The 21,570-nt window shown below is 37.1% G+C and overlaps 1 protein-coding gene across 1 annotated transcript in view; it reads left to right on the top strand.

Moving 5' to 3' along the window:
* Positions 1–21,570, top strand: part of LOC140150898 (sorting nexin-13-like) — a 70,363-nt gene that overhangs the window by 16,321 nt on the left and 32,472 nt on the right. The window contains 5 exon segments of the mRNA XM_072173059.1: positions 5,393–5,502; positions 10,960–11,068; positions 15,087–15,176; positions 16,390–16,511; positions 18,622–18,740. Of these exon segments, the coding sequence (XP_072029160.1) occupies positions 5,393–5,502; positions 10,960–11,068; positions 15,087–15,176; positions 16,390–16,511; positions 18,622–18,740 (550 nt within the window).

The raw sequence follows: 21,570 nt of genomic DNA, 5'->3' as shown, positions 1-21,570 counted from the left end.
ATCAATACCTGAAAACGGCCTGGAATTCAGTGCAACATGGCAAAATCACACAGCACCTATAGCAAATTGTCTTGTGCATTTTGTCAATTTCGAGGCTGATTGGATTTGCTAAATTAATGAGGCTGTTGACAAAAAGTTGGTTGTTTTTTCAAAATTTGTATATTTTTGGATTGCTAAAAAGTATGCATAAAAGGTATTCTTTCAGGTGGTGATTTAATAAACAGTGGCGGCACCAGGGGGGGGCATGGGGGGCAAATGCTCCCCAGTCAGAACTCTTGCCCCCCCCTGTTGCCCCCAGAAAAAGCCCTAATTTCCTGGCGCAGCCACTGTTATTTCGTCCTACACTTCAGAGGACCTCATCAGGTATGACTGTCTGATATGGTCACATGATCCACTTTCCCAGCAAACAAGGTTGTGGTTTCTGGTATTCCTTTATAGTCTCTGTTGCAGACTTCAGTACCAGTAGTGCTGTATCAAAAACAAGACTAGGTATTGAGTCCTCTTCTCTGTTTAGGGTCTTCTTATTTCCATGGCTTTTCAAATGTCTCTACATTGTAGACCTTTTGTAATGTTCCCTTCATACCTGATGAGTCCTCCAAAGTAGATGTAGTCGTAGGACGAGTTATTAGTATTATTAGGCAAAAAAAAAAGGTTTGTCTCAAAGCTTGCGCGCGCGTTTGTAAAATCGCGTGATTTGGAAAAAAAGAAATGCGGAAATTTTTTTTATTTAAAAAAAAAAAATTTTTTAGTTTTTTCCAGAAAAATTCGGCGAAAATCAGATTTTTTCCTCAAAATACCATAAAAATACCACGTCGGCAACAAAAAAAACAAAAAAAACAAAACATGAGCTTTGAGACAAACCTTTTTTTTTTTTGCCTTACAGTGCGTACAAATTCACTTGCTTTTTTCCAAAAAAAAAAAAAAAAAATCCAAAATAAACTAAACCTGATGAATCTTGTGTATTCAATGTGCAGTATAGTCTGCATGCAGCCTTCTACTTTAATGTCTGTATGCCCGGTATACATTGTAAGTACAAATGTAGTTTGACAAGTCTGACTTGATTTGCCCCCAAATCATTTCATCTTTTATGGGAAATCATGTAGGCAGCTACTCGCGCTAATCAAAATCTATTTTTCTGTGAAATTGGAAATGGCAGATTTGCAATTTGGGAATATTTTCTAGCTTGTAGCTCTTTTTTCTTTCTTGATCCTAATCAAAGCAATTGAGATGTGTAATGACGATGTCTGCTCGGAAGAAAAGGAGAGAACCTTTGCACCATGTTGAGATTCTCAAGTGCTGTATAACAAAACTATAACATACATGTAGCAGGATAAATCTTCTATCATCAGATGTTATGGTACTAAAAATGGGTTCAGAAATCAATTTCAAGCAGAGTTCAGTTTTTGCCAGTAAAGTGGCAACAAGTGGTAAAAACAGGAAAGTACATGTGGGTGTGTGTGTGTGGAGGGTGTTTATTTAGGTGCCTTAACATGCTGCAGAAATCTTTTTTTTTTGCCTTCAAAATTATATTTATTTTTTCCTTGTCCCGTTCCCACTTTTTTAATAAATATGCCATCAGCAATCTAGACTGATATCAGCATCTTTGGTGCTTATCACATCCCAAAATGTAATAATCATGATAATTTCTCTCTGGCTCACCTGTCATCAAGCAAAGACTTGTTTCTATACAAGGTGGCTGGGATGCAGATGATGAGAGTTTAATAACATCTTCTACCGGAGGCATTTTAGACTGATAGCTTGTGATTTTCATCCAAGTTGTTTGAGGCTTTAAAAAAAACGGAGGTAGAGAGAACGGCAGAGGGTTGATTGAAGAAAAAAATACAAATACTTTCTCTGAAGCTACATTGATCATTTTACGGCTACATACATTGTACAGAATTCATTTATTTTTGGACCTAACATTAACAATATCCTCATAACAGTTGCTGCAGGGTAGCATGCAGGAAGTAATACAAAATAATTTATTGTTTTGACTCTAGGAGCTTCCTGAAAAATACAGGTACATTGTAGGCGTTATGTGTACATTATATTGAATGCTGACATTTAACTTCCAGGTTACACTTCAAACTGTGATACAGGAATTAGAAATATGATTTTCTATATTTTCAAAGACCTTAAAAATTGTGGGTTTTTTCTTCATGTATTGGACTGTTCAGTTGAAATCCATACATTCCTTGAAAATTGAAAATGGGGTTACCTGAATGGTTTACTTCATTTGAAATCTACATCCTCTGTGTGGGAGATTAAGGACATGCCTTCAACGGAGGGGGAGGGGTTAATTTAGAATACCTCCCAGCTTCGTAATGATGGGTAGGAACTGTCCATACTTGCAAGTCTGGCTGGTCAAATGATATTTTTTACTTTTGAGGGAGAAAATATTCCACTGAGGTGATGAAAAAAAACCCTGTTTAGACTACGGACACTCAGTTTGTCTGGCATTTTTTTTTTCTGGAGGCTAGAATTACCCTAAAATATCACCGAAATATATGAAAAATCTTTGCAAAACATATTTTAATATTTTTTTATTTCTATAAATTAAGAAAAAAAAAACAGCTGATTTTACATGATTTTAGCAAAATTAAAAAAAACAAAATCTCAAAGACGCAAATTCTGAGTCGCTTCGGGCCCGTAGAATGGGGTTTTTTTGTGGCCTAAATATGATAATAATGGTCAACCCAAAATTGATGAATATAGAGGACATTGAGATGTACACAATACTCATCAAATCAAGTCAAGTCAAGTCAAGTTAAACTTTATTAATCCATTTCTGGAAATTACATGCACATATGAGATCATAAAACTACAATATATTAGAGAACAAGCATTATACAAAAACAGTTATTATAAGCAAAATGTAATTCAAGGGTACTCCCTAGAAATGGAATGAAAACATAAATTAACGACGGTACTTCAAGTTATGATAAAAAATAGCTTGAGGAACAAATGAGTTCAGGTACCTGTCTGTATTTGCACGCTGCAGTTGCATACGACCAGATTTTGAGTTATGGTGATATGACAAGCGATGGTGGAGTGGATGTTGGGGATCCTCCATCACATCGGTGAGCTTTTTCAACAAAAGATCGGTATACACTGTCTCGACAGCCTGTCGTGGTGAGCCTATGATTCTACTAGCTTCTTTAATTACCCTTTCCACCCTCTGTCTGTCCCCTATGGTAATGTTCCTCCCCAACAAAGTAAACAATATCGCCAAACACTTGCTACAACTGAATCATAAAACAAAGCGAGAATACGAGAATTAACATGAAAGAAATTCAGTTTCCTGAAACAATACATGCGAGAGTTCAGTTTTTTAACCATGTGATCAACATGTTTATGCCAGTTCAGCTTGTCCAATTCCAACTCGGAATCAAATTATATTTATTGACTGCAGCCTGTAGGGTGAAAATACTCAGCTAATGACATTTAAAAATCCAGATCTGTTGAAGTAATTGATTTACTTGACTTGGAAATAAAATTATCTTGCTGTGGATGCATTTGATGGATCTAATATGACAGATTATCTTTATAGTGTGTAGCGGAGTCGATGTTTCTGTAATCCTTCTTTTTTTGTGAAGGTTTTGGGAGCTGTTGCAAAATCTCAATAGCTGTTTTTTTTTTTGTAGTGATAGAGAAATGCAATTAGAAATTAAAAGAATTGTTTTGAGACGCAGCCTTGTCTCTATTGATACTAGTTTTGTTAGAAGAAGGGCTCAGTGTGCACCCTCAGAAATCAACTTCTAGAATCAATGTTTCTAGATCAGAAAACATGTGTAGAAAAAGATAAGCTATGATAAAAAAGGGGCCGTGGGTCAAATTTCATACAAAATGTGGTTAAGAATAACAAAATTAACGTTGACGGAAATCGTACATTATGGCTTTCAAATGTAGCGCCACCTGTAGTTGAGGAAGAATAGGTAGAACATCACCAGTAACTGTTCTTTATGTGACTAGTGTTTCAATAATTAATAACTTAACAGTTATTCCTGTGGCTCAGAATAAGAGCAGCACACGTTGCTATAGTAAAGGTTGCCTAGGTGTTGCAGTACTTATCTCACTTAGTTTTATGGCACATGTGAGGTTTTCATGTACTAAGGAATTGATTTTGTTCGCTATATCTCGTTACTAAAAATATCGATTGAAGTGAATTGTGTAGTAATTGAGGGACTGGTAATTGTTTTGATTGTTTTCCTGTGCATGTCTACTGCACATGTTTTTTTACAGTGTTCAATAAAGTAGGGTTCACTGAACTAATTGAGAAATTGCATGATTGCTACATGTAGTTGCCCATTAAGCATGTTGAGGTGAATATTGGGTTCCGGTCCCTTTGTGTATCGGTATAGTCATGTGCTCCATAAACTTTGTTTGAAAGTTCAAATATTTAAAGGAGCATTTCATGATTCTTGTATAATTTTTTTTGTGAGTATGGTTAAATAGAAAATTAACAGAAAAAGCTTATTTCCAAAATTTTAGTTTATTTGGACGTTGAATGACACAGTGCCACATATACAGGTCTTTGTGTTGTAATTTTTGTCTGTCAACAGTCGGAAGATACAAATTGGGACTATGTCGTTAAAATACTTTGTTACATGTAGCTTTGTCTGCAAGAAAAGTATATAATGCACACAAACATTATTTTTTGGCGATGGGGTGGGGTAAAGGGATGAAGCTGTGGATCACGAAGTACCTCATAGTATGTGATGTTTTTTTAAAATAAATTTTGTTAATATTTGTCAAAAAATCAAACCTATTTGTTGGCATTTGTGGTGTTTATGTATACATACAATGTAGGCCTACATGTTCCAATAATTTGGAACCAGCAAAAATATTTGGTTATGTTTGTAGGAGACTGCCATGGTGATTGCATGTGGTAGACTTGGAGGTGCTGATAACACTAAAGTTTGTTCGGGTGTAGTTGGGCGCAGCACTGGGACGCGCGCAGTAACAAAAACCAAATATTTTTTGCCTATTATAAGCTGAACAACCTTTAGCAGCATGATTGTCAGTTTATTGAGGGAATAGTGCAAGTAGGCCCTATCTGCAATAGCTGCCCTGTAGACATTTTACCATTTCTGCATTCTATATTGTACCCACACCTGGCAGTTATTGCAGATAGGGCAATGTTGAAAAAGACCCTTGATATTGAGGTGTAGCAACAAGGCCCTATCTGCAATAGCTGCCATAATAGACATTTGACAATTCTACATTCTTTGTTGTACACATTTAAAAATATGACACCTGGCAGCTATTGCAGATATGACCTTCTTTTAATTGCACTTACCATGTTAGAAATAACAACAATTTTATTTGATTTTGATCGTAATAATTTGACACTGACACAATTTCTTTGTCCTTTTCTTTTGTTTGTTTTTAGGAGCTGAGTAGCGCAGGCTGGGTAGGGCTGGGTGTGGTGCTTTTCCTAACTACCTTTGGCATCTTGTCGCCTGTGTTATTGGTGTTCTACTTAGCAGCTTTTATTGCAGGGTGAGTATTAGCATTGCACAGTTCCGCCACGGCCATGATGCAAGGAGAACCTCAAACTGGCTTAACATGAAAGGAAGAATTACAAAACTTTACGCAATGTTAAATATGACCGGTTCTATTCCCATTCATGCATGCTGCCAGATCAAGGCTCTCCTTGCACATGGCGAAACCATGCAATGGGTGAATAGGCCTATATACAAGGCTCTGTGGCCTATTGCCATGTTTTTTCTGCCTCATGATGTATACCATAGGCAAAATTCACCAAATTCATGTTAAAAGTACAAGATATATCTTTTAAACAGCTGTATCAACCTCACTGTACTGAGCATCTGCTTCACCACATTGTTAAACCATGGGGCTGTGACCTTAACCACCTGGGGATGTGGTTGGCTACACCCCAGCTATAACGGCCGTGAAGGTACCAGGCTGTACTTGTACATCTTTGACATCTAGAAAGCTATCTTAAAGTTATGATGTATTCACATTTGACAGGTGGTCTGGATCACGAATCATGGTTCCATACAAGGGTACCTTGGTCCCGCAGGTTAATACACAGCTACATATAGCACACCCTCTTATATATACAAGAATCTGGTCCCAATTACTATAGTTTGTTTGGCTTATATAAGGTAAAAATTATTTGGCTTTTGTTACTGCGCTCGTCAGTTAAGTTCCAACTCACGCTCACATAAATTCACATACATGTGCGCCAGTCACACATTACATAACGCACAACTAGCATAAGCACTGCGCCCAACTGCATGCACACCATTCTTTACCAATACACAGTGTTATGAGTCTTATTTTTGCCGCCTTATAGGGCCTATAAGCTGAACAAACTTTATATACAATACAATTCGCCGAATACCAGTAGTGACCATGGCAAAATAGCTTTGCACTACAAAAATTTTGTAATCATAATAATATAATTATTTCCTCTTTTTCAACCCATGTTTTATGCGAAGTACCAGATGTCTTGTTTCAGCTTCTGCTGTAGCTTCATACAAATACAATTGACCCTCGTCTAAAGAGGTCCATCAGATTGAATGATTTTGATGCAAAATCGGACTCCGTCCATGAAATGCTGTCCCCCTCCATTGAAATATTAACGTGCAAATGCATAATGATACTGATTTTCTCTTTTTCAACTCATTTGTTATGGCAAAGTCCCGGGGGGCACTCAACTTTAGAAGTGACGGGCGTCGCGAAGTAGGGGCCTATCGGGTACAAAGCGTATATTACTAAAAAAAGGGGGTCATTGGGTACAAACAAAATAAAAAAGGGGGTCATTGGGTATAATATTTTGAAAAAAGGGGGTCATTGAGTATAAGATTTCAAAAAAAGGGTCATCGGGTAGAAAATTTTGAAAAAATGGAGCAAAATTTTGAAAATTTCGACATAATTTTGAAAAAATTGAGCAAAATTTGAAAGTTTCGGCATTATTTTTTGGCATTTTGATGATGCTATTCTAGAAAATCTAGAAAAAAGGGGGTCATTGGGTAGCCGCAACCAAAAAAAAGGGGGTCATTGGGTAGCATAACTAAAAAAAAAGGGAGTCATCGGTATGGCTTTTTAAAAAAAATGGGGTCATCAGGTATAGTCGACTTCAAAAGAGGGAGCCTATTGATAGGCACATACCGGCACTTCCAAAGTTGAGTGCCCCCGGGGGCGAAGTACATCTCTTGCGCAAGCTTCTTCGGGAGCTTCATGCTGTTGATCCTCGTATTTGACCCATGTAAAATCTGACTCAGTCCCTTTATGGAATTGCCAACAGATGTCCGTCCATGAAATGCTGTCCCCCTCCATCAAAATATTAACGTGTATTGCAGGCATCATCTCAGGTGTCTAGATTTGAAATTATTTGGAGTGAACAAAAATATCACTAATAGCTTGTCTGTCTATAAATAGCAATCCTCTAAGTGGACAATATGACCTTTTATGAATCGTGGGTGTTAATAAGAGCACTTCCGCCATTCAATGCATCGTCAGCATCATCTTCAACTCAAGTATTTATGACACTTTCTGCGATCACGTTTCTATCTGTCTCAAGACGGGACTCGCTGATAAGCGAGCACACAATCCAACTTACCCACGGGTGAAGCGTTGTCTGGGCTGTGTGACCCTCAAGTCTGGTGGTAACTTGAAGCTGAGATGTATGTGTGTTGCAAATGAATATTGCTAGTGGCATGGGTTGTTCTGGAGAAGTGTACATCATGTTATTGATTGCACATTAACTAAGGCTCTCACCAATTCCCGGGTACCCGAGTTCCCGCCCGTTCTTGGCCTACCCGGGTCTGAATTCACGGGTTAAAGTACCCGAAAAACACACAAAAAATGCAATGCATGCATTTGATGTGATGACGCAATCAGCCTTAAGTCGTATATACCTAGGGAATCGCTGGCCGGGCCAGCATCAACCGTGTGGTTACAGGCTGGTGATCTTCTGCGTGGCATGCTAGGGGTCCGAGGTTTGAGAGTACCAAGTGACATCTTTGTTCATCTTCTCTCCTTTTTTTGTTTCTTCTTTCCCTTCCGATAGCAAAAAAACTTTTGTTCAGTTAGGCATGTTTTTCCTAGATTAAGTTATTATTATGTTCACATTGTGGTGATTGTACAAATGCAATGTAGCAAATTTAGGACCCATTTTCAAAACATCATTCCCCATCACAAAGCACAATAGGAATTTCTACTACACACAATTTACCAAAGTTAAAGAAGACCCATTAGAAAATATGGAATTTAAAACATATTGTCATAAACTGAAAAAGTCTGAAATCAGTAAAATGGTATTTAAATGTGATTGAATTTTCTTTTCATGGGAATACATCTGAACATCTTGAATTCATTTTCCTTCCAACCCCACATGTGAGATCACAAAGCACAATAGGATTTCTATGCATTTACCAAAGACCCCCCCTTAGAAAATATGGAATTTAAATAGACAATCTGGTCCATCAAGCCAAAGGCGTCAAATTTGAAATTGAGATAAGAGGCAAAAATATGGAGTAAAACACAGTAAAATACATAAGAATCACATCACAAAACTTCATAACTGAAGTCTTTATTTAGAACCAAGTATGCTAGACCTTTTAGTGTTTTCAGTATATTTTAGCCTAATGTTTCTAGTAACTCAAATTTCCAAAATGCTTCCTTTGGCCTCCATGGACCAGATCTTGTCACATTGTCATAAAACTTAAATCCATAAAACCGTGCTTAAATTTAAAATTTCAATTTTCTTTTCATGGGAACACAATGAACGTCTTGAATTCATTTTGATAAAATATTCATTGCTTTGGGAGCTGCTGTATGAGCAATAGATGCATTAATGGGCAATATGCATTACTCTCTTGAATAGCTATTCAATCTACTTACAAGTGTAGATGTACATGAGGGAATTCACTTTATCGTTCTGCTATTCAGATGATCTGTGCCTGGGAGAATAGTTCGCTCTAATTACGGTGGGAAATTAATCAATGTATTAAGACATTGGGTTGGAGGTAATATTGTTGACGATAGAAAGTACAGAGGTCCAAATCAAAATGCAAATATTTTGCAATGTAGATTGTTTATTTTTGTAACATTTATGAGCTACAACAAAATGTTGAGTGAGAATTTCAGGCATTGCAAAATTATACTGCAGAAAAGTGTGAATTTCCAAGTTTGCCGATATTTATGTACAGGAAAGAAACATTTCAAAGGATGCCCTTATGGGATATTATATAGATGTTAATTTTTTGGTCTCTCTATAGTTTAATTGTAACACAGGCATTTCTTTACTATCTTCTGAAGATAGCAAGCTATAATACATTGAAGCTGGCATCTGGTTTACATGTAAAGTAATGAACCAGTAATTTGTTCATTTCTTTAACATGCACTTCCCTTTAATCTATATACATGTATTTCAAAGTTATTAGTTTTGGACTGGCAATGATATTTTTAATTTTGCCAGAAAGTACAGGTTTTAGAGTTAGGGGTAGGTTTTAGGATAAGGCTTATGTTAGGATTAGGGTTAGGATTAAAAGATAAGATGTAGATAAAGGGTGAGAAACAGACCATTAGGTACCATATAGATAATCGGTGTCTTGTTGAGGTATGGTGAGCGTGTTTAGTCGCTCGGCTTAACAAAATCATTTTGGGTTGGTGCTTATTTTTTTACATTGTTTAGGCCAACAAGATGCAAAAACGGCCCAGAATATTCATCTATCATCATCAGTGTGTCATAGGTTTCAGACCATGATTCAGATTTGCATGGGCAGTTTTAATAAACTAATATGCATTTTGCTTGAACAAAGTCACTGGATGGGCGCTATAGGGGCATGGGCGGTTAATGCTAAATATGGTACATGTACAATGTATATATTCATGTGTACCGTACCTGCAGATTTTCTCAGAGATTCAAATTCTGTAAAGTTTTATTGATGATGACACCAAGCTGTTACACCACTGGCAAATTAATAGGTTTCACATTCTCACTAGAACTGATCAGACATTGCGATGTATGTACTTGTCATGTAGTAGGATACGAAAATAACTCAGGATCGTGGCAGTTACAAAGACATGTGTGATCGTGCCCTGTTTACATTCATGTATGATGTATTTACTGTCAAGTGTCATTTATAACAGTGTTTGTTGCCACATAAAAGTGACATATTTTCCATGAGTACTTTTTCGCACTTTACCAATGGTGAACTGTTTAACGTGTGTTTAAATTTGCGATTCTAAAAGCTCCCTTACATTGACCAACATGAAGGGAATATATTTGTGTGTTATTATTTTCATGGTAGCTGCTTGGAACACAAAAAGAAAAGAGTGAAAATAAATGTACCACAAAAATATCACAAAAAAATCCACTTGAACTCTATCCTCTGTCATCACTTGACTATATAATGATCTCATCCACAATGGCAAAGCTCAATGACCCTCATTTGAAAAGCAAAGCTCAACTTTTGACCTCATGTTGTGGAACATGAGTTTTTGTACCCAACACATCCAAAGGTCATTCTTTGAGTGTAGAAGCATATTGGGGTTAAGGAACTGTGTCCTAGAAATTGTCATGTTGGAGGAAAAGTGCAGTATCTACATTTCAAATTAATGGCAGATACTTTCTTTATCAATTATCAATACAAACTATATATTTAAAAATGTTTTGCAGATTTGATTTTAAAAATGAAATGTACATGTACTGCTAACCGTCCAGCGCATATTATTTTGCGCAACTTCCTATATATGCACACGCTTGACATTGTGCCAGCATCATTTTGTTTTGTTTATATTTCAGAGGGTTGATCAACAATTTCCATGTGAAGGAAGACACCAAGATGGAGATTGACACCTGCCACTCATCTTGATGATGCTCATTTGCATATGTAGGAGTAGAACAGGTATCCAATTTATGGTTGCCTTGTGTACCAATACAAACTAATTCCCATGCATCATTTTCTTCTGTTTCTTTTTCAGAGGGTTGATCATTTTGTACACTTTCCATGTGAAGAAAGAATCTGAGATGGAGATGGACAGATTGACACCTGCCACTCAACTGGATGATGCTCATATAGGAGTACAACAGGTAACATTGATTGAATATGTTGGGTACAGATACTCCTGCACCGCACCTTGAGGTCAAATGTAGAGCTTCTATTGTTAAAAATGGAGGTTGATGAACTGAGCCATGGAATAAGTCCATCTTGTCCTATTCACTACTTGCACGGTTCCGCCATGATGCACAATGTGCGAACTTCGCACATTGTGCATCGTGGCGGAACCGCGAAGAGAGTCACTGCGAAGAGAGTCTCGAAATGGCAGCACACATGAAATTATGAGAAGCGAACCAGTCATATTACATTGTGTGTAACGTTATGTAATTATTCCTTTCATGTGATCATCAGTTGGAGGCTCTCCTTGCACATAGTATACAAATATTAACTGTCTATGAGTGTGATGGTTGAAATCTAATCACGAGGTGAAAGATGGATTGTTCCATTCCACGAGCCGGAACGGCGCGTGGAATGGAACAATACATCTTTTCCCCGAGTGATTATATTTTCACCATTACACTAATTTAAGACAGTTAATATTTGTTTTATATCACTCATGCTTAAATTCTATTACTAAAATACTATTTAAGGTAGGAAATACATTTTTTCATCAACATAACACCATGTTTTGCCGTGATATATTTCACATTTTGGGGACCACCCCATAACTAAATCGGCGAGTCCAAGAGTCAGCGCAAGACGGCTTGGCGCAGGCGCACTCACGCCAGAGCACATGATGGTAAAGACTATCACACGGAGAGGGTGATAGTAAAAATGGCAAATGGTAATCAACCAATGAACTGTCTAGAATTTATGTATGAGTGATATAATACATAATGGCGGAACTGCAAGTAGTGAATAGTCCTATATAGCTCAATGCACAACCAGGGTTGCCAATCTGTGATTTGGTAGCCCAATTGGGTGACTTTTGAAGATTTTCCCTGCAACTTTCAACCAGATAAAAATCACTGGTGAAGAAGAAAATTTGGTGACTTTCCAATGTTGGCTGTCGCGACTTACAATAGTCTTATGTCCCATAGAAACCAATTGAATACCTGAGTGGAAGAAGGGCCCAACTCCATCAAAACTGTTTTTGAGATATTAAGAAAAAACTTAATATTTGGAAAAGTTTTATAGACAGAACGTTTTCATCTTCAGTGGACCTTTAATACATGAACATACAATAGTACATACATTCGAAATTATATTTGATGTTTCCATGGCAGCGGTACAGGTCTTAATACAAGTTGGAGTTGTGCCCTTCTTCCACTAATATACTGCAAGTGCCAGTTCTGTGTTATAAATAGCTACAGAAATTACGTAATCATCATTAATTGCACAAGTAGAACTTATGTAATATGTTAGCAAGAAAATTTATTGTAGTGAAAAGCAGATTTCATGGATGAACAAAATTCCTCTTTAACCCTATATTTGTGGAAGAAGGGCCCAACTCCATGGAGTTGGGCCTTTCTTCCATGAAAACCATGATTAAGTGTACGTGAAAGAATATTTAGAGAGTGGATTTTGGCTCATCTTTCACACACAAGGAAGATCAGTCTGCTGGCAATAAAATGCTAGGTCTAACTCATTTTTGTAAAAAATTGGAGTTGGGCCCTTCTTCCACTCAGGTATTCAATTGTTAAGAGAAAAATTGGGCGATGTTTTGATTAATTGACCCATGATTTGGGCTGACAAATAATCAAAAATGTAGCAACCGTGACCTCTCCCACTAACTAATTCAGTCATCTTGATTCCTAATACCATGAGGTGCAATAAATACACATCTGATGATTCAATAACTGGGACATACAGGTCTGTCATAACACCCACAAGGCAAGAGATATAAATTTATTTTCTGACAGAAAAACAAGAAATGATGGGTGTTGAAGCTCAGGTGTTGGTTAAAAATAGCAATGTATTTAATATGATGTTGCTGGAAGGGAATTTAGCACTCAACGGAGCTGATGTGTATTCCCCTGAAATGAATTAGGCCAAAAGAAAAAAAAAATGTTTGATTTTCCATAGATGCCCTTCATTGGGTAGGGTCGGTCGGTCAGATTAAAATAAATTCATAACCTCACTAATAAATGCGATGCGTGCGATCCAATTACATTGTGAAAACGCGAACGCAAATCGAGGTCATTAATATCTCACAATTGACCGCAAAATGCGTAATTGTTCCAATGTCGCATACAATTGACCGGGCGTTATGCGTGTTGTTGTGCGTTGAACAAACTGCGCGCGCGCTTGCTGCAGTATTTAGATTGCGCGCTACCATATTTGCGCAGATTGTGATACGCACTTTTGTTATTGGTCGTCCTGTCGTAACCTGATCGATTTTTGGAAAGAGAAGATGTAAAATCTTATTAAACTTTTGAGCAAAAATTTGTGTTATTTTGAAAGGTGAAGACTATTAAAGTGACAGTTATGAATGAGGTTATTAACTTTGCATCGGTAATATGTCGGGCATTGTGAAAAATCTAAACATTTTGCTTTGGACCTCGGATGTTTAGATTTTTCACAATGCCCCACAAATAACCGATGCGCAGTTATTAACCTCTAAATAAATAAGTAGGTGTGAATTGGGATATATCTCTACTATATACCACTTTGAATATTTTTAAAACAGATAAGAAATGTGAAATAACTGTTTAAAAACTTTTCAGGATGTCAACAAATTAAAAAAGGTATTTTCTGGAATTTCTTAAGGGTTGCTATTCTTTTTGTACACTGTGCAGTAAAAGAAGAAAGGAAACTTTTTTCCAGATTTTCCAGATTAGGGTTGGTCAGATCAGGACAATCAAGCAACTTCTTTTTTTTTTTTGCCTTATAATTGTGCACTGTCCAAGTAAAAATGCAGTATCTCTTTGTAAATTACAAGGCAAATACTGCCATGTTAGATTTAGGAAGCAGATATTTTTTCTTGCCAATGGAAAACATGTACAGATTCTGCTGGTAATTAGAAAAAAGGGTCTAAGTGGCAGTTGAATCATAGCTAAATCAAATTTCAATTTTTAAGATCATTTATGTGCCATTTTCAGAGATTTATTTTGATGAATTCATCACAGTTGGACTTGCGGTTCGAGGGATATGGTCATATTAGCGCTGCGACATTATTATTAGCTGTATCACAAAATCAATATAATAGTGACGAACAACTCATTTGGCTTGATGACATCACATAAATGAGCGCCCTCGGCATAACTGTAGCATACCTGCCACACCCTGTGTGTTAATAAGCCCAATCGCCATTCTAACTTCCGCTTTTTGAGAGCAGTTTTGGGACACTTTGACCTCTGACATATCGGGAAAATTGACGTAATTATTATTAATTTTCTTATTATTGTTGTAATGTTGATCATTAAAAATACTAAATAATTAATTGATAAAATACTAATATTTTTATATTTGTTTTAATTATTGTAAAACATTTTAGATTATATTTTGTACGTACAAAAACCCAATATTTCTGAATTTTCTGAAAGGTCAAAGGACAAAGTGTCCTAAAACTGCAAAAACTTTCCTACAATGCATTGCAAACTTCCAATGCCGATTTGGCTTATAGGGAAAGGGTATGATGTGTGTGTTACATGCTTTGACTTGAGTTAGGGTTAGGGTTAGGCTTATGGTGCACATGGTATTTTATTCACAGTCATGAAGATATACAGACCATCCACCGACAGGCCAAGTCCCTGTCCTTTGTATGCTCTGAATTCTTGCATATTCATGAGGGTTGATTGTGTGGGTGTATAACAAATCATGCCAGCATTATGCGCCTTGACGTTACATGATAGAGCATTGAGTATCTTTGTGTTCAAATATGCAGTACATGTATGTGCGTAACAGTTTCATACATGTATACTCAGTGGAACGATTGGTCCTCATTTAACAGGTGATGCTGGGAATTTGAATTTCTCTGTTGATGGCTAGTCTGTATTATACTTTCTCATGTGTGATTCTATTGTTATTCAGCATCTTCCCAGGTGATTGTTGTAAGATACATGTATAATGCTTCATTGTTTTATTGTTTATTCTTGCATCATATAACAGGTTGTTGAGCCAATGAGAGACAAACCAAGTAGCTACAAAAGTGACAAGAGACTAACAGGGGCTAATATCATTGATGGTGAACTACAAGAGGTCAGTAAATACAATAACATCCAAATATGTGACATGATCAAGGGGAATGAGTCACATGTGGGCAATTTTCAATTAAAACTTTTTACATCATTTTCTGGCAGTTTACAAATGCTACATTTTGATGCAAACCCCATCAAAATTGGACACCTGGTTACTGAGTTATGAGCAATTTATCACTGGCTGAAAACAATATAAAACAAAAGGATATTAACACTCTTTTTGCCAATATCTCAAAAAGAATATTAGCGACATCCGACTCATTCCCCTTGATCATGTCACATATAGTTAAGCTTTACAGACCATCACTCTCACTTATGGACAGTGTATGGGCACCTCAAAACAAATACGAGCTGTAGCTCGGAGACATACCATTTTTTTGGCCTTTGGAAAGAAAGTAGAAACAAAACTCCTGTCATCTGCATTTCACCAGGATATGTTCCCATATAATTTTGTATTCCTGATTTGGTAGTGGTGTGTGAGATGCTGAGATCAGGGTTTCTAGAAGTTCTACTAGATAACTTGATTTCTTGATCTTAGCGAATGTTTAGAAAAAGAGATTATTCATATTCCTGTGACATGTTGATTTACTTTGTGAGGTCTCTCATGATGTGAATTCCTTCCTGAATTTTCCTGGTATCGTAAATTTTTTTCCTAGCAGTGGGTTAGCCAGGGTCCAAAAACTGCTGCCCACAGACCCGATCTTGGCCATTTTGACCTGGGATCTAAGCTGGCCAACACAAATTTTGCAATATCAGAATGGTGACTCTACCACAATGTGACCATACATGTAAATGCATCAGAAATTGCCATCTTATGACATTTTGAGTTGACTTAGGTATTGATTGAACAAAAATTTAAGAATTTTTAAAGGAAATATAAAATTATCTCATCAGGGATTTTATCGGACATGGCCTGGGCATATTTTGGGAATGTACAGTTTGTGATTGCCCAACTCAAACACAGGAGGATGAATAGCTGGGTAAGCCCTTTACAAGCATAGGTAAAATTGATAATTTTCACCGTTTTTATCTCTGCTGTATAAGAGCATATGGTTACCACTTCCATCACTTGTTCCTCCTTATTAGTTTACTGGGCTGTCTTGTGACCCACCTTTTTACCTTGTGACCACACTTGTAAGGATCCCCTACCTTACTATATAATTAATAAACTTGCATTGACTGAAAAGAATCTTTATGTTTGATCTGCATTTCAGGTGCTGGAGTCTGCCTTCCGTGATTACATTCATCCATGGTATTACTCTCTGAGTAGTCATCAGCAGTTTTTATATGAAATTAGACAGAGTACACAAAGTATTATTATTACATTAGCAACCAAGTAAGTACAAAGTTCTAAAGTTGATTTTAAAATCATGATATACTATAGAAAGCAAAATTATACTTCTACGCTACTCAAATTTGGTACACTCACCGGAGCGCCTTCACTGGGTTAACCGGCGTCTTCAGTGGATGTTATTGCTCTGAAGATTGTTGTTGCTAGTGATGTAGTACTAGGACACCTCCAATGACATCACAGATATTGATGACATTTGACGTCATCAACATCCGCTGAAGACATCGTTTGACCCGGTGACAGTGCTCCGTGAGTACCAAATTTGAGTAGCGTAGAAGTATAATTTTGCTTTCTATTTACGTTTACCGCTACGTATGAATATACATCATTATATGATATATACTATGAACTGTGAAACTTTTAACACTGTGAATCACACTGGAAATCGTAACTGGTAGCAATGAAAGTAATCAGAACAAAGAAAGAGTAACACTGATATTATATTTAGAGGTATTTTCAGTGATAGTGGTTATTGTCTGCTATAATGAGCAATGATCCAGGTCATTTCCAGTACAATGCAACTGGGTAGCTCATTTCAGAGTGATTAAATCCATTTCAGCAGGATTAAGGAATGACCAATTATTTTCAGAGATGTTTCAGTCCATTTTCGGTGTGGTTGAACAGTGCTCAATATTGTATGTCTAAATAACACAAGTTCATTTCGAGTCCATTTTGAGCATATTTCAGTGCTTTTCCTCTTTTTTCCATTTTTTTGAACAAAGTTCCTCTTTTTTCAATAGAGGTCACTCACACCCCTGGGAAATACGATGAGTGACTGCAATTGCGGCGTAGTATGAACGGACCTTTAGTTTTTGTAGTATGGCATTGAGCCAAATTCTCACGATAGGCTCTATTTACAGGAAACAGCTGATCGAGTTCACATGGCTTATCATGCAGGTACAACAAATTTTCATTTTAGGAAAACTAGGCTCACCATATTTATGCATGGCGTATGGTAGTATGAGATGAAGATTGGCATATATATTCCTCTATTTGTATTTTAATGTTTTTATCGTAAAGCATTGTGGCAGTTGTTAATATTGTGCTTAATAAGTGTTGTACAATAAATGATAATAAAATAATAATGCACTTACTGTATAACAGGTTATTTTATCGGGGTTAATTTTTCACAATTTTAACTGTTCAGAATAGTTTTGTAGTTGTTTTTTTTTTTGCATTTTGAAATGGCTACAATTAAAGGTGATGGGTTTGAATATAATTTCACAGAGTTTTAAATTGCAGTTGCCTGTTTAATTGCAAAAAATATGACACTTAGCCCCTCCCCCACAAGATTTTCCTGTTATATATAATCAAATTAAGTATTTCTTGGCCAAACTGGGACATGCGCGTTGCGTCCATGTAGTGTACTAAGCGTGTACACAGTGAAAGGCACGTGTATACTTTCTTCTGAACTGCCCTATATTTGTGTGTGTTTATCGCGGAGCCACTAGCGTTCACAGCGTTCCAGTTTGGCCAAGAAATATTTGGATTTGATTATAGTAATTGTGTATTGGACATATCTATGAAGAAAATGTAACCAATATTCCATATCTCCAAATGTGTGTGTGCTCCAGCACTTATAGTGAGTGCCTGGGATTTGAAGTTGCACCCAACTATACTTCGTTTTACCACAAGTTCGATAGTGGCATTGGTGCTCTATGCGATTGCGCCACAAGCATGCCGACAAATGGCCCTTGCACACATGTGTAAATAAATGCTTTGTGGAATAAAGGTTGGTATATGTGACACAATCTGGTCTGTGGAGACCAAAGGCGGCAAATTTGAAATTGAGATAAAGGCAAAAATATGGAGTAAAAAAAAGGGAAATACAAATTGTAGAACCAAGTATGCTAGACCTTTGGTGTTTTCAGTGTATGATAGTCTAATGTTTGTGGTAATAATTATAGTAATTTAATTTTCAAAAATGCCTCCTTTGGCCCCCATGGACCAGAATGTGTCACATGTGTGATATGATTCTGTGACCAGCAAAATGCGCATCGGCTTCGGTATCAAACCCAAGGTGAAATAAAGTATAAAGGCACACAGACTGTAATTGGGCAAAAGTATTACAATAATAATGTTTTTCTCTTTTTAGATCCAAAGAAGTAGACTGGGAAAAGTTCTTTACCAAGAAATTAGTAGATGATTTTGCTTCACATCTGAGACTATTCAGAACGGCACAGGAGAAAGTTAGAAAATGGGAACAAAAAGAAGGTAAGTATTGAAGGCCAAGAGGAGAAAGAACCAAGCATCACACACTAGAACATACAGGCCGAGGGGAGAAAGAATCACGCATCACACACTAGAACATACAGGCCGAGGGGAGAAAGAATCACGCATCACACACTAGAACATACAGGCCGAGGGGAGAAAGAATCACGCATTGCACATTAGAACATTGGAAACATTAAATTACCATGTAACCATAGGTAGATAAGCCCAGAGAAAAAATTCTGGACTTACCTGCCTGTGCAGGGACTTGAACCCCAGACCCTAGAAAGACAAGTCTGATACTGTGCCATCTGAGCTTTGCAGGCTGGTATACAAGGCTCAAGTCTGGAACTCATGATTGAGTGATATGAGTAAACAAAACAAATCAGAACAATTGATTTTTATTGGGGTGCGCCGTTGGATATCACATTACCGGTGCAGCCGGTCAATGTGTGAAAACTACACTACTGGTGCAGCCAGTCACTGTGTGAAATTGGTCAAGCTTTTGTCAGATGTGGCTCTGAATTCATCAGGACTAAAGACAGAATTAGACAGAATTAGTCTGTCTTTAGTCCTGATGAATTCAGAGGCACGTCTGACGAAAGCTTGACCAATTTCACACAGTGACTGGCTGCACCAGTACTGTCGTGTTCACATATTGACCGGCTGCACCGTAATGTGATATCCGACGGCGCATTCAAAAATCAGTTGTTATGGAATTCCGTGAAAGCCTATCTACTTACAAAACAAATCAGGTAATGTATCAGGTTGCAAAGGATTCTGGGAAGGGTAAGAAATCTTCTCTGTCCTGTGATGATGTCACCACAGGGCAATCGTTCCTTTTAGTAGCAACTTTTTTCCCTGCATTGTAAATACCAGGGGTGTGCTTTTTCAGGATTTTTTGTGTCCAAATTTGTGTCCAGGGAACAGGACAGACAACATAAACTGGACAGCAGGACAGGTCAGGACATAACATATCAAGACTGATGACACAGTATAAACAGTAGAGTTTAAAGGGCAGGTCTATTGCAAAAACAAGTTTATCTCTATTCGAGGAGAATAATTATTACATTACAAGTTGACACTTGTTGCAATTTTTTATGCATATTTCTCCTGAAAAAAAAAGAGAAATTGTGTGGGTAAAGTTTGGGCTTGTACGTGTTCTCCCCCGTTTGAAGCGAAATTAATTTTCAAGGCAGCCGGCTGATGATGTAAGTAAATGAAGCGGACACTATATCATGCTCTCATTTAGTTGTGAAACACAATCACAATCACTTTGACAAGTTTGACATTAGCAACAATGAGTTTTACTATTATTTACCATAACAATGCTGCATAACAATATGCAGACTATTGTTCTCATTTCGGAAACAAAGCCTCACACAGTATTGTTACTATGCGTTTCTCATGATATTGATATACATAAAGAATTGTAATATCACAATTTACTAAAAAAAAAAAGAAGAGGATGATTTTATCCATATGTTTAAAAACCATTAAATTTGTAATACTTAATTCTGTGAACAACAACAGTATACATTTCTGTGCATTGAGAATGTTTATAGACCCTTCTGGCAAAGCAGGCAGTCATTTCATGATGTCAACTTTTTTCTAGGTCAAATCTGTCTCGTTCGAAGGAACTCATCGCTTCAGTTGGATTTTGCGGAATATCAATTTTAATCGTATTATTTTCTCAAAAAAAGAGTCCTTTACACTGTCCTCAAAATATTAGCTTGCCAATGATATGATGTTGTCGGAGCAATATATATGACCTTTAAAGGTGAACCTCATTGAAAATAAAGTTATATATCAATGGAAAGCTTATGATGTCAGGAAGCAGAAAAGAATATTTTTATTTGCATAGCGCATCAGGCTAGACATAATCTCCATGCAAAGATTGGATATTGGCACCCCCTAAATTACAAAACTAAATCGTTCAAATTGGGCGCTTTCGTTGATGACGCCAGCCCAGGGACACACAGTTACTTCCGGGTTTGATTGTAAACACAATGTCCGTGTATTACTGTGGCATGCATCGGGCCAATGCACTAATTCAGTCATTGTCAACTTACTTTACATGAAAAATATATTCATTAAAATAAGAATAACATGAAGGAAATATCATGATCAAATTAAGAATGAAGTTCCGAATAAAGTGTGTGGATTTAAAATGGGAAAAGTGCTGGTCGGGTGATTTGGGATAGGCCAAGCCATCCACGATATGCATAGGGAATATTACAGTAATGCACGAAGAGCGAAGATTCGCCGAAGAACCGGAATGAAAACAGATTACAAAAAAAATAACTGCTAGTGCTACCAGTTCAGATCGTCACACCAAGTTGAGATGAACTTATCACAATGAGAAAATGAAGGAATAGAATAAGGTACATGTACAGGATTTTTTTAATTATTTCTCAGTTTTACAACCGGTCATGGCCGGTCATGTATGATAGGCGAACTCGTATAGACACATACGGAATGAGCTCAGTGACTGACTGAGTCTCACTACGCCGAGTGTTCAGTATCCGCGACTGTACTGTAGGCCTACTAGTACTTGCAGACAAAATGACCGATTTGATATTCACATTCTGATATTTCCAACTTATTGCTACTTCATCAGCAAAATTTATTCCTGTAAATGTTCCAAATATAACGATTGATCAAATCTGCTGAAACACTCAATGAAACACGGAGGACGAAGCCCAGAAGCGAGTCGCTGTGTTTGTGCATATCCGTCCCTGCAATTCAGCAGCAATTTACGCATCGTGTTCGGTAATCCATAAAACATGAATGTTTCACCTTTTCAGTACCGTACACTGATTGTACTATCATT

This window comes from Amphiura filiformis, chromosome 4 (genome assembly GCF_039555335.1).
Source record: "Amphiura filiformis chromosome 4, Afil_fr2py, whole genome shotgun sequence".
NCBI classification, from domain to species: domain Eukaryota; kingdom Metazoa; phylum Echinodermata; class Ophiuroidea; order Amphilepidida; family Amphiuridae; genus Amphiura; species Amphiura filiformis.
The sequence above is the reverse complement of the archived record's forward strand: the minus strand, read 5'-3'. Positions and strand labels throughout refer to the sequence as shown.